The 14168-nt window shown below is 40.2% G+C and overlaps 1 protein-coding gene across 1 annotated transcript in view; it reads left to right on the top strand.

Moving 5' to 3' along the window:
• adam19a (ADAM metallopeptidase domain 19a) overlaps positions 1–14168 on the top strand; it is a 116042-nt gene that overhangs the window by 78017 nt on the left and 23857 nt on the right. The window contains exons 11-12 of the mRNA XM_084109561.1: positions 1530–1672; positions 4384–4561. Coding sequence (XP_083965687.1) covers positions 1530–1672; positions 4384–4561 — 321 coding nt within the window. The remainder of the gene's footprint in view (positions 1–1529; positions 1673–4383; positions 4562–14168) is intronic.

Here is a 14168-nt window from a genome sequence, read left to right as displayed (position 1 = left end):
CCCTAGAGTCAGTTGGGTTAAATACCCTCTCATTAAAGACAGCCCTCCTGACCCTGCTCACTTCCATCAACAGGGTTGAGAACCTGCAGGTGTTCTCTGTCAGCGAAACGTGCCTAGACTTCGCTCTGGTATATTCTGATGTAATCCTGAGACCCCAGCTGGGCTATGTGCCCAAAGATCCCACTGCCTCTTTTAGGGACCAAGTGATGAACTTGCAAGCGCTGTCTTGGGATAAGGCATACCCATACCCAACCCACTCCCGCTCTGTCGCCAATGCAGGTCTCTGCAGCTGTACGTTTTTTTTTTTTAAGAGAAAAGGTCAAGAAACGCTGAAGTGACATATTCCCACTGAATGTACGGTCCTTACCGCCCCATCGTGGTACGGGGGTCGAAGTTTCTTGTGTGGGGTGTTGGGAAGGTTACAACTTTGCGAGAACACTTGTTACCTGGCATGTAGTAGCTTGCTAGCTCCATAGGGACTTCTAGTGTCAGTACATCAACTCAATGTTGAAGTGACTGACAGATAGGGAACGTCTTGGTTACTATTTTTACCTCCATTTCCTGATGGAGGGAACGAGACGTTGTGTCCCTCCTGCCACAACACCGAACAACCTGCTGAAATGGTTGACAGTCTCGGCTCCTCAGCACAAACCTGAATGAGTACCTTATTTTATACCCGTATGTCCGAGGTGTCAGAGGTGTTTGGGGCTCCCAAGTGCAACCCCTAGGGTCAGTACTTCGACACAATGCCTTGTTCCCTCCATCAGGAAACGGTGGTTACAATAGTAACTAAGACATTTTAAACAAATTAACAGATTTTTTTTCTTTACAGTGTGAGAGTATAGACTCACTGTTGGAATTTATGTGTGGTCTTGTCCATGACTAGGGTTTGAGAAAGCATCCCTTATCTTACACGGGCCAATTTTTTTTTTTTGACAAGGACAGTGTGGTTCCTGGGAAAAAAATTGGATATAGAAAATCATTTGTAATACAACTGCGTGTCATATTATATTGAGATATTATCAGTGGCGTCTGTAAAAATCAACACTGCATACCCTTTGCAGAGACATCTCTTTGTCTCTGCTTTTTCTAGAAATATGTGTGACTGTGTGTGCATTTCTGTTTGTGTCACGGTATGAAGATAAAAGAAAGGCTATTCTGTTTGCCCTTAGCCAAGGTACTTAAATTACCACCTGCAGGTCAAAAGAACAACATTCTTTACAATTTATGGCATCATTGTAACATAACAAAGATGCCTTTTGAGATCAGTGATGTCCTCTGGGCTTCTACTGCCATTTACCTACTGTGGCACAGCAACGATGGAAGCCTGTGGGCTACAAATAGCCTTTATGACCAATTTAAAGCATAAAATACAATTAATCTATTGCATGGCTGTGAGAATGGCAAATACTCTAATCCTGTATATGAATCCATCATTTTAGATAGACTCTTAAACCAGTGCTTGAACTGCTACTTCATTTATTGTGATGTTTGTTATAGCTGGTAGATGAAATTATCTTTTCTTCCAGGACCATTCTGAATTACCCATTGGGGCGGCTGCCACCATGGCACATGAGATCGGCCACAACTTTGGCATGAGTCACGACCATGAGGGCTGTTGCGTGGAAGCCACTGCTGATCAGGGCGGATGTGTTATGGCGGCAGCTACAGGGTAAAGACTGAAACTCTTATACATTTGCATTACATTGATGCCTTTAGCAGATGCTTCCTTTTATAAATAACCTATAATGCAGATCACAAATCATGGTACTGTAATTACAGAAAACATGCTAATTACACGAAGAACCCTGGAGCTCTTGCAAATAATTTTAACTTCTAATTGTGTCACTACTGAACTAATACATAGACAAGATGCTACTGTACAGGTACATACTTAGTTGCTAATGATGAGTCTCTAAGGATGAGTCAAGCAATATTAGTCTCCACTTCAGATTTCACACCTTTACGCCTCACTGACCGTCTGATGTAGACTACCATCGAAAAGTTTGGAGACATTAATATTTTTTATTCTCTATTTAAAATTTTTTTTTTTCTATTTATCCTGAAAAAAAGTATATTTAAAAACTAAAACTAGAACATTTTAAAGTGTAAACATTTTTAAATATTACTTTTTACTGTATTTTCTCAAACAAATGTACAGTAGTGTACAGTATATTGCACAAAAAAAAAACTGTGCTGGCTGAAATCACAGTTGCAATGTTGTTTGGCTCGTTTGGCTTGCTGGGATATAACTTCAGCTACACAGGCTTTTAGAAAATCTGCTAGGAAACCTCTTTTTGTGTGATACCTAAGAAATTAGCAAGTAAACAAGATACCATGTGCATCAAGTTTGATATGGCGCCATCTATGATGGCATTGCATGATAGCAATTTTCACCCTTTCTGTGATAAAGACTAAAAAATTATTTAGATGATAGATGCATATCACAAAGGCTTGCTGACATCCTTTCTGAGAACTCTGATTTACAGTACCTTGAAAACTACTTTAAATTATTATTTTTTCACATCAATCTACACTCCAAACACCATAATGACAAAGAAAAAAAGAAAAAAAGGGAAAAAAAACTTGCTAATTTTTTTACTAAATTTGCTAATTTAATAAAACAGGAAAACTGAAATAAGTGCATTGTATAAGTTTTCAAACCGTAAACTCAGTATTTAGTCAAATAACTTTTACAGCCTGTCTTTTTGGGTATGATGTGACAACAAGCTTAGCACATTTGCTTTTGGCAATTTTCTGCCATCCTTTTCCTCAGATCCTATGCTCTGTCAGGTTGGATGGGGACTGTCGGTGGACAGACATTTTCAGGTTTCTCCAGAGATGTTCTATTGGGTTCAAGCCCAGGCTCTGGCAGGGCCACTCAAGGACATTCACAGAGTTGTCCAAAAGCCACTCTTGCATTGTCTTAGCTATGTGCTTATAGGGTCATTGTCCTGTTGAAAGGTGAACATTCTGCCCAGTCCGAGATTCTGAATACTCTTCTTGACTAGATTTTCATTAAGGCTAACTCTATATTTTGCTGCCACCATACTGTTTGTCCTTTTGTAAATTTCTCCCATTTCTATGATCATGGAGCTCAACCAGAGAGACCATCAGCTTCTTGATCACCACTCTAACCAAGGCCCTTCTCCATCCATTGCTCAGTTTGACCAGGAGGCCAGCTCTAGGAATTACAGAATAACTGGTTGTTCCAAACTTCTTCCATTAAGGATTATGAAGGCTACATGCTTCTGGGAACCTTCAATACTGCAGAATTTATGGTAGTCTTCCTCAGATCTGTGCCTTGATACAGTCCTGACACTGAGCTCTACAGGCAGTTCCTTTGACCGCATGGCTTGTTTTTTGTTTTTTTTTGCTCTGATATTCATTTTCAGTTGTTCTTTTATTGAAAGGTGTGTGCATTTCCAAATAATACCCATTCAATTGAATTTGCCACAGGTTAACTCCTGTATGTAACTCCTAAGTGTAGTAACATCTACAAGCGAAATTGGAATTCTCCAGAGCTAGATTTCAACTGTCCTCGAAAAGACTAGGAATACTTATGCAATGTAATTATTTCAGTTTTTTATTTATAAGAAATTTATTTTTTATATTTATGTTTTTATTTAAATCAGTTTAACATAAGGCAGTAACATAAAAAAGATGTGGGAAAAAAAATGAAGGGGTTTGAATACTTTTGCAAGCCACTGTAGAGACAGGAGGGAACAAGATAATGTCAGCACATCAGTGATGCAATGCAATTGGAGAAACGTTCTGAGAGATCTAGTATAAATGGAGAACAGCAAGGGGCCCAAGCACTGAGCCCTGTGGAATCCCAATGTTGAAGGTACAGCAGTTTCTAGCTCACTGGGTAAGAGCTAAGTAAGACATAAACCAGAAAAAAAAGCCTAAAATAACTTTTTTCTGGATAAAAAAAAAAGTAAAAAAAAAAAGATAATGCTAGTATGAGATTACAACTGGCTGACATAAGCACATCACTCGTGGCAAGGATAGTAGTTTCAGTAGAGTAAGTTGTTTGCCCACTGGTTCTCATGCCCCTGCAGTAGGAAAGGTAAGAAAAAAAGATCAGCGGAGATTACTTAGAGGAGGAAAGGGTTTTTGACTTGTCCAAGGTATAAAGTTGAAAAAGATTTCGGAAAACCTCACTATTTATCTCTCCACTTTAAATCAAAACCTTTCATTCTAATCCTGTTACTTGATTCATTACCAATATTAATGAACTGCACTGACCTCAATGTCTATGGCTGACTGTTGTTTATGTACATCGGAAGTTTTCCTGCTTATTTTCATTAGTGCACCTTTTGTTTTCAAACATTTGTATGCTCAAAAATGATATATATCCCTTTCTAAAATGGTCTGCAGGCACCCGTTTCCAAAAGTTTTCAGCCGCTGTAGCAAAAAAGACTTGGACAACTATTTCCAGAAGGGTGGAGGAATGTGCCTGTTCAACATGCCCAACATGAAGGATCTGGTCGGGGGCAAGAAGTGTGGAAACGGCTTTGTAGAGGAAGGGGAGGAGTGTGACTGTGGAGAACCAGAGGTGATTTGTGCCTAAATTAATTATTGAATGGAATGACTTATTGATTTAGAGAATATTGAAGGATGAGGGTATGAAATACATGTAAAACATAAAAATTTAAGGAAGAGGGTGGGTCATTCTACGAAAATGGTGGCTTTCCTGTCCCGGCCTCAACCACCAGGAAAAACACTTAAAATTGTCAGATAATGACACAAAATATATGTTTTTTGTTTTAATTGAAGTGTTTTATTGTTAATAAAACATATGTAAGACAGTTATATTGCAAACTATTTTTTATATATATTGTAGAACACGGTCAGTACCATGAAATTGGCTTGTCCCTCGGGTCAGGAGTCGTGGTTTAGTGACATATTTTGAGTTAAAAAATATATTTTTCTCCCCCTTTAAATGTCATAATACAAAGGGAAGTAGTATAGTTATTTAGTATATAGTTATTTTTTTTAACTAAAATATCAACTAAATATTATAAATAATTTACAGGGAATACCTGTCCCTCAATTTCTTGTCACTGGTGTTACAATTTATAAAAACCACCACTCTGAAAAAAAATCAACATCCTTGCCAACTTCTTCCTGGGTCAAAGGTTCATTGTAGGTGTGGCTGTTTTGAAAAGCACATGATGACTGTGCACTCTCTCTTCATCTTTTAGCAATTTGATAAATAATTTGATAATTTCATGCGAGGACTTAAGATGTGTCACTGGTGTTCTACAGTTTATAGTAAGGGGAAAGGAAATTTTATTAATATAATTTTTCAAATTGCATGATTAAGTGATTTATTTACAATTTAAGAAGTGTGGTTTGAGCTACTGTGGCCGCCATCTTAGATATGCCATTTTGTCTGCAGATTTGTCACTGGTGTTATCGTCACTGGTGTTACTGTTGCTGCTGGTAACACCAGTGACATGACGATAACACCAGTGACAATCAATAACACCACTAACTTTTTTCTCAACATAAGGTTTCATAAAAGCCTCAACAATTATATCAATTAAGACTTGTTAGCATTTCATTACTGTTTTAATATTGTAAACATAATATTGCTTTCCTTCTGACAGATATGGCTTTATACTTTAATTAAAAATTCTCATTAGTATTGTAAGAAAACACTAATTTTACGTGGTCAAAACAGCTCTGTTTTCAGCACGCCGTTTAAGTGCATGTGTCTTTAAATGATAATGAGCTTTGCTCACCCCGCCCCTCTGTTCTGTGCGTACACCGTTTGTAACACAATAACACAATAACCATAACCGTTGTTCATTATAAACGTGGTATTATGAATTATATTGAGAACGTCATACATAGAAAACATGCCGTAATGTACTGTACCCTGAGTGTAAAAATAGCCGCATTCATCGTGAAGCGTGCAGCAAGCGATTTGCAAAGATTAATATAAAGATTAATAAAACGTTACACTCACTTCAGTTATTCTGGAGGTGCAGCAGGAACACAAATAGTAGGTACCGATCCTTTTTTCAGGAGCAGCTTCTTAGTAAAACCAGCTTTATACTGACCCTCGTTTGTAAATCAGCCTGGTGAAATGATTCACGCAAACTGAAAGCATTGACGTTGTGGGGAATATTCCCTTCGAAAAAAACTCAGCCACTGCGTCTTCAGCAGTTCGGATTTAGGAACATCAAAATGACTGCTGTGTTCGTTATTACACCCAAGAACACCACAATCGCTTAGACGCCATTCTACTCAGTGCTCCAGCTATCAGCAATGAACACGCCGGTTGGCGCGGGCTATGATTGACAGCTCGCTCACAAGGGCGGGTCTGTGTTGAAACTGCTGTCAATCGACCATTGTGGGAGGGGCGTCGTTTTTGTGACGTCACAAAATCGAACAGCTTTATTCAGGAGAGGGGGAAACATATAAGAAGATTTTAAAAAAAAAAACACTGGATGGATTTTTATCATTTTATGATGGTTGTGTACAGGCACTGCCAACACACATTTCAGTACAATTAACTTGTAAAAGTGCATGTACCATTATATGACCCCTTTAAGACAATGTATTGTGCATTGTATGTATGCTAACTTTTTAGCATTTGTGACACAAAACCAAAGCATAGGCATGACAGAAATGGAGCAAGATTTCATGGTTGTATTATGTTGCATGCATTGGAAATCTAATAAAATTATATATTACATCTTTATGCTTTACAGACAAACGAATCCAAGGGCGTATTACTAATAAATGTATAAAAAATTGTTTGAAATAATCTTATGTTTTGTCATTGGTTTCACTTTGCGTCACTGGTGTTACATTGCGTCACTGGTGTTACCGCATGGCATATTGGTTTTCTGGCATCAGAGTTGCCCAGTTTCATAGAATATGGTTTTTGTATCTACCTAACTGTTGCTGCATTCATTAGTAAGCATTTTTAGGATATGATCATTCAATTTTGATCACTCAACCTCAATTATTTCAACAAAAAACACAATGGTAGAAATAGAAAAATGTCACACAATAGAACTTTACACATGCCTGTTTAAAGTAAATTATTACTAATCAAGACAATTTCTTAATATTACATTAACTTTTTCTGTTTTTGATTATGTGTGCAAATTAAATAGTCAAATTACATTCTGGGAAGCCTGAATTGTCATCTAAAATATTAGTAACACCAGTGACAAAAAAGCAGCACAAGCATTTTTTAATGTAATGTAGTAAAAATATAAAAAAAACATTAAGCTGTCATTTAAGTTGATTTATAATGTTAAGAGGTTAACTATTATCTGACTGTAAGTTTTGGTATAAAAAAAAGAATTACATTTTTAAAAAGTTGTCTGTTCAAAAAGCCACCATTTTCATAGAATGACCCGGGTATGAAATACATGTAATAAATAAAAATTTGATAGTTAATATGGATTAACTTTAATTATGTCTATTTTTTATGCATGTATTATTTATTCATGGAATGCTTAGTATATACAGTGAGGAAAATAAGTATTTGAACACCCTGCTATTTTGCAAGTTCTCCCACTTAGAAATGATGGAGGGGTCTGAAATTGTCATCGTATGTGCATGTCCACTGTGAGAGACATAATCTAAAAAAAAAAATCCAGAAATCACAATGTATGATTTTTTAACTATTTATTTGTATGATACAGCTGCAAATAAGTATTTGAACACCTGAGAAAATCAATGTTAATATATGGTACAGTCAGGGCTCCAGACTAACTTTTTTTATTAGGAGCGCTGTAGCCCCTGACTTAAAATTTTAGGAGCGCAAGCAGAAAATTTAGGGGCACACCTTCACATTTCCCCCTAAATAACTATTACAGACAAATACTTTGATATAAATAGACTTAGCGTACAGAAATTATGGTGCAGTTTTATCACAGGGCTCCAGACTAACATCTGAGGGCAGCGGCACTAAGTTCTACAGAAAGTGTTTGGTAGCACTGTGGGATGACAAAGCACTGAGCTTAATTTGAGGTGTATAGATAAAGTTCAATTTAATTATTATCATTCATAATGTCTTAATATTAATTCAAAAGCAAAATGAGTGACAAAATAGATATTAGGGAGTGAAAATAGCCAATAAGCTCCCTCAGCAGCTATGTTTACAATGGTAATTTAGTCTTTCTTTTTTTTAAAAAAATAAGTGTTTTCCTACTTCTAAAAACTTTCAGTTTTATAAATAGAGACAATCTTTAAAAGGATGAACAAAAATGTTTTGGTCAACACATTAAAAATAACATTTAAATATGATATAGTTTTGAAGTGCTGGAAAAAGATGTGTAGGCTACTTTTATAACCACAGTATACCATTATAGTTATGCCTGGTTCAGATTACACAATTTTTTTGTATGTTACGATAGTCACTGTGTCAGATTACACAATTTTGACTCCTAAAAATCTTGTCATGTCCTGGACAAGAAACATTGTCAGACTACACGTTGCTTTACGAACAGTCATCGCGAGCCGTCTCACACACACATTCACTCGCACATGTACACACGCACTCACTCACACACACACACACACACACACACACACGCTCTCACTCACTCACTCACTCACACACACACACACACACACACTCACTCACTCACTCTCGCTTGCGCACGCACGCACACACACACACACACTCACTCGCGCACACACTCTATCACTCACTCTCGCTCGCTCACTCACTCGCGCGCGCGCGCGCGCACACACACACTCATTCACTCTTGACGGAACCCGTCATGGAGGACCGTTAAAAAATTAAACATGCTAGTCTTTTTGTCGTGATGTCGTAAAGCATCGTACGCGACGTCGGTTGTCGCCCACTATCACACTATACGAGATGAAATTTACTGCACACACTCAAATTTTGGTCGCAAAATGCGACCATTTGGTCGCAGTCTGGAGCCCTGGGTACAGTAGCCTTTGTTTGCAATTACAGAGGTCAAACGTTTCCTGTAGTTTTTCACCAGGTTTGCACACACTGCAGGAGGGATTTTGGCCCACTCCTCCACACAGATCTTCTCTAGATCAGTCAGGTTTCTGGGCTGTCGCTGAGAAACACGGAGTTTGAGCTCCCTCCAAAGATTCTCTATTGGGTTTAGGTCTGGAGACTGGCTAGGCCACGCCAGAACCTTGATATGCTTCTTACAGAGCCACTCCTTGGTTATCCTGGCTGTGTGCTTTGGGTCATTGTCATGTTGGAAGACCCAGCCTCGACCCATCTTCAATGCTCTAACTGAGGGAAGGAGGTTGTTCCCCAAAATCTCGTAATACATGGCCCGGTCATCCTCTCCTTAATACAGTGCAGTCGCCCTGTCCCATGTGCAGAAAAACACCCCCAAAGCATGATGCTACCACCCCCATGCTTCACAGTAGGGATGGTGTTCTTGGGATGGTACTCATCATTCTTCTTCCTCCAAACACGTTTAGTGGAATTATGACCAAAAAGTTCTATTTTGGTCTCATCTGACCACATGACTTTCTCCCATGACTCCTCTGGATCATCCAAATGGTCATTGGCAAACTTAAGACGGGCCTTGACATGTGCTGGTTTAAGCAGGGGAACCTTCCGTGCCATGCATGATTTCAAACCATGACGTCTTAGTGTATTACCAACAGTAACCTTGGAAACGGTGGTCCCAGCTCTTTTTAGGTCATTGACCAGCTCCTCCCGTGTAGTTCTGGGCTGATTTCTCACCTTTCTTAGGATCATTGAGACCCCACGAGGTGAGATCTTGCATGGAGCCCCAGTCCGAGGGAGATTGACAGTCATGTTTAGCTTCTTCCATTTTCTAATGATTGCTCCAACAGTGGACCTTTTTTCACCAAGCTGCTTGGCAATTTCCCCGTAGCCCTTTCCAGCCTTGTGGAGGTGTACAATTTTGTCTCTAGTGTCTTTGGACAGCTCTTTGGTCTTGGCCATGTTAGTAGTTGGATTCTTACTGATTGTATGAGGTGGACAGGTGTCTTTATGCAGCTAACGACCTCAAACAGGTGCATCTAATTTAGGATAATAAATGGAGTGGAAGTGGACATTTTAAAGGCAGACTAACAGGTCTTTGAGGGTCAGAATTCTAGCTGATAGACAGGTGTTCAAATACTTATTTGCAGCTGCATCATACAAATAAATAGTTAAAAAATCATACATTGTGATTTCTGGATTTTTTTTTTTTTAGATTATGTCTCTCACAGTGGACATGCACCTATGATGACAATTTCAGACCACTCCATGATTTCCAAGTGGGAGAACTTGCAAAATAGCAGGGTGTTCAAATACTTATTTTCCTCACTGTATACAATGTATTATTTTATAATGACAAGCTTTGCCTAACCAGAAAAAGTTTTATTTTACCACACGGTAGGTAGACACTTAGATGTTAGCGAAACTACAGCGGAAAAATTGTGCCATAACAAAGAGTAACAGATGAAAGCGTATAACGTTTTTATGTTTGCTCGCATATCATGTGTAGAGAGGCTCACCTTGATTTTGACAACTGTAAACTTGGCCCTCAAAATCTGATTGGTGGATTGGAATGTTGTTCCAGGAACAACAAAGATGATGATCCAGGAACATGTTGTACGTGGTGAAATAATGTTCACCGTGTAGAGAGAAAAAGAGGAGTATTCCACCCTGTTGCAAAGCCACGTTTGACAGGCTGTCATTGCGCATATAATGGCTGGATGATTTGCCATCTGGTGTAGGTAGACTGAGGTAGCGTCTGTAACTCCTAGTCAATACATAAACACCTGGACTACTGTTCTGAATTTTACCTGCCGCCAATACCACATTCAGTGAAACAATACTTTCACCCCACAGAAAAAGCTAGTTTGAGGCACTAAACTGAGAGCTGTTATCATACACCTTTGTTCTAACCGTTTAAATCCAAACCATAATCTGCTGGCCCTCTCTACTTCCATGAATACATAAAAATAGATTTGACAGTGCAGGCCTGTCATGTATGTCTTTTTTTCATTATAGTCACCAAATCACACCATTTATTTATTTATAGTGTGATAATCATAGCTGTCAGTCGCACTTGATGCTCTGAAACCTTATCAAGCAGAATAGAGGTTGATGTGTGTGCTTTTATGTGACTGAGAAATTATATGCATACAATTTTTTAACAAAACAGTGAAAGGGTCTAAAAACTTGGTAAAGGCACTGCATACGTAAGTGTGTGCGTGTGTGCGTGTGTGCGTGCGTGCGTGCGTGTGTGTGTGTGTGACAGAGCTTATATGTGTTGTGACCGTTTCCTCTTCATTGAACACCCTAAAAACACCACACACACTTCCTCCCCTTCCTCTATTCATTTTCAGCTGTACGGTATAATTATTGTCCGTCAGACGCCTCCATGCTGTATATATCAGTGTCATACATGTCAAACATTTTAATATGCATCTGACATCCTGTGCAGTTTCTCTTCTCCATTTATTATTTTCCGCACTTTAATCATAGCATACAAGCAGGCACTGTGTGTGTGTGTATATATACATATACTGTATATATATATATATATAGTACCGGCATTTCTGAATGGGCTGAGGCTGGGATTTAGTGAGTTTGAAGTGAACGTATTTGATGAATGTATACTATGTGCGGAGAGCATTCACTCAATATTAGAGGCTTTTAGAGGCTTTTGCATCAGAGGTCTTTACATATATATATATATATATATATATATATATATATACAGTGAGGAAAATAAGTATTTGAACACCCTGCTATTTTGCAAGTTCTCCCACTTAGAAATCATGGAGGGGTCTGAAATTGTCATCGTAGGTGCATGTCCACTGTGAGAGACATAATCTAAAAAAAAATAATCCAGAAATCACAATGTATGATTTTTTAACTATTTATTTGTATGATACAGCTGCAAATAAGTATTTGAACACCTGAGAAAATCAATGTTAATATATGGTACAGTAGCCTTTGTTTGCAATTACAGAGGTCAAACGTTTCCTGTAGTTTTTCACCAGGTTTGCACACACTGCAGGAGGGATTCTGGCCCACTCCTCCACACAGATCTTCTCTAGATCAGTCAGGTTTCTGGGCTGTCGCTGAGAAACACGGAGTTTGAGCTCCCTCCAAAGATTCTCTATTGGGTTTAGGTCTGGAGACTGGCTAGGCCACGCCAGAACCTTGATATGCTTCTTACAGAGCCACTCCTTGGTTATCCTGGCTGTGTGCTTCGGGTCATTGTCATGTTGGAAGACCCAGCCTCGACCCATCTTCAATGCTCTAACTGAGGGAAGGAGGTTGTTCCCCAAAATCTCGCAATACATGGCCCCGGTCATCCTCTCCTTAATACAGTGCAGTCGCCCTGTCCCATGTGCAGAAAAACCCCCCCAAAGCATGATGCTACCACCCCCATGCTTCACAGTAGGGATGGTGTTCTTGGGATGGTACTCATCATTCTTCTTCCTCCAAACACGTTTAGTGGAATTATGACCAAAAAGTTATATTTTGGTCTCATCTGACCACATGACTTTCTCCCATGACTCCTCTGGATCATCCAAATGGTCATTGGCAAACTTAAGACGGGCCTTGACATGTGCTGGTTTAAGCAGGGGAACCTTCCGTGCCATGCATGATTTCAAACCATGACGTCAACAAATAGCAAATAATTAAAACGTACTCGGTTACTAACGTAACCTCGGTTCTCTCTAGAAGAGGGAACGAGTACTGCGTCTTAGCTAAGACGCTGCGGGAAAAGTCTCTTTTCACGAAATACTGAAGCAAAAAATTATCCTTAATTTTGTAATATTGTAAAGCGCATTTGCAGCAGCATACAGCCATAGGCGAGACGGCTCGCTCGCTCATTGGCTGCTCTGCGGCAACTGCATAAGCCTATCGAGCGAGGGCTGATGCAACATCAGACCAATGAGGGCGCTTCGCGCCCTCCTTGCCACTTCCCGCCGAAACGGGCGTGGCCTAGCCTTATAAAGGTAGCTCGAAAAGGCTGACTCACTTGATTTATTTCATCGCCGAAGCGAACCAGAGTGAATCGTACGCACGGCGGGGAACGCAGTACTCGTTCCCTCTTCTAGAGAGAACTGAGGTTACGTTAGTAACCGAGTACGTTCTCTTACGAGAGTTCTCTCGTACTGCGTCTTAGCTAAGACGCTGCGGGAACCCAATGTAAAACGCCGTGCGTGCAGGGATGAAACACCAATAAACCTGGAAGCGAAGCCCAGGATTTACAGTGCACAATCACTAGAGGGACTCACAGAGAGTCCTAGAACAGGAGGGGGAACCCTCCGTCCCCATATATAGCAGCGTCCGCAGACGCGATAATATGACATCACATAGTCAAGGCAAGAGCCTGACTAATGTGGGAATGTGGGTCTTACGCAATACTGCCCATATGACAGTCGGCAGCGCGCTGCGCTTGCGATCTCAGTGTTCCAATTAGACTACTGATTCAGCTACACCGACAACAGCTTAGCCTGTAAGGCGGGAACCTCTAGGTTATAAAACCTGATAAATGTAGACGGCGAGGCCCAACCTGCCGCCATACATATATCCTGTAAGGATATCCCACTAGACCAGGCCCACGACGAGGCAACGCCTCTCGTGGAGTGCGCTCTGACACCCAGTGGGCACTGAAGACCCCTGGAAGTGTAAGCTAACGCTATGGCGTCAACTATCCATCTGGATAGGCTTTGTTTCGAAACAGCCATTCCCTTGGAACGTCCACTGAACGAGACAAACAGCTGCTCAGTCTGTCTGAAGACAGCAGAGCGAGACACATAAGCTCTTAAAGCCCTAACAGGGCAAAGAGAACTTAAGTCTCCTTCCTCTTCCGACACCGGCAGGGCAGACAGGGAAATAACCTGAGCCCGAAACGGTGTGTTGAGGTTTGAGTATGACTCCTGAGTCATTAGGCCCAAACTCCAAGCACGTCGGGCTCACCGAGAGCGCGTGCAGGTCACCTATGCGCTTCACTGAAGCGAGAGCCAGCAAGAACACTGTCTTAAATGACAGATGTTTGAGGCTAATCGTCTGGATGGGCTCGAAAGGGGAACCTTTCATGGCCTCCAAAACCGTAGAGAGGTCCCATACAGGGACTGAGGGAGGTCTGGGAGGATTCAGCCTCCTAGCTCCCCTGAAGAAGCGGATGACCAAATCGTTCCTTCCTATTGACTGA

This window comes from Abramis brama (genome assembly GCF_963993115.1).
Source record: "Abramis brama genome assembly, chromosome: 3".
Classification (NCBI taxonomy): domain Eukaryota; kingdom Metazoa; phylum Chordata; class Actinopteri; order Cypriniformes; family Leuciscidae; genus Abramis; species Abramis brama.
This window is presented reverse-complemented; position numbering and strand designations above follow the sequence as displayed.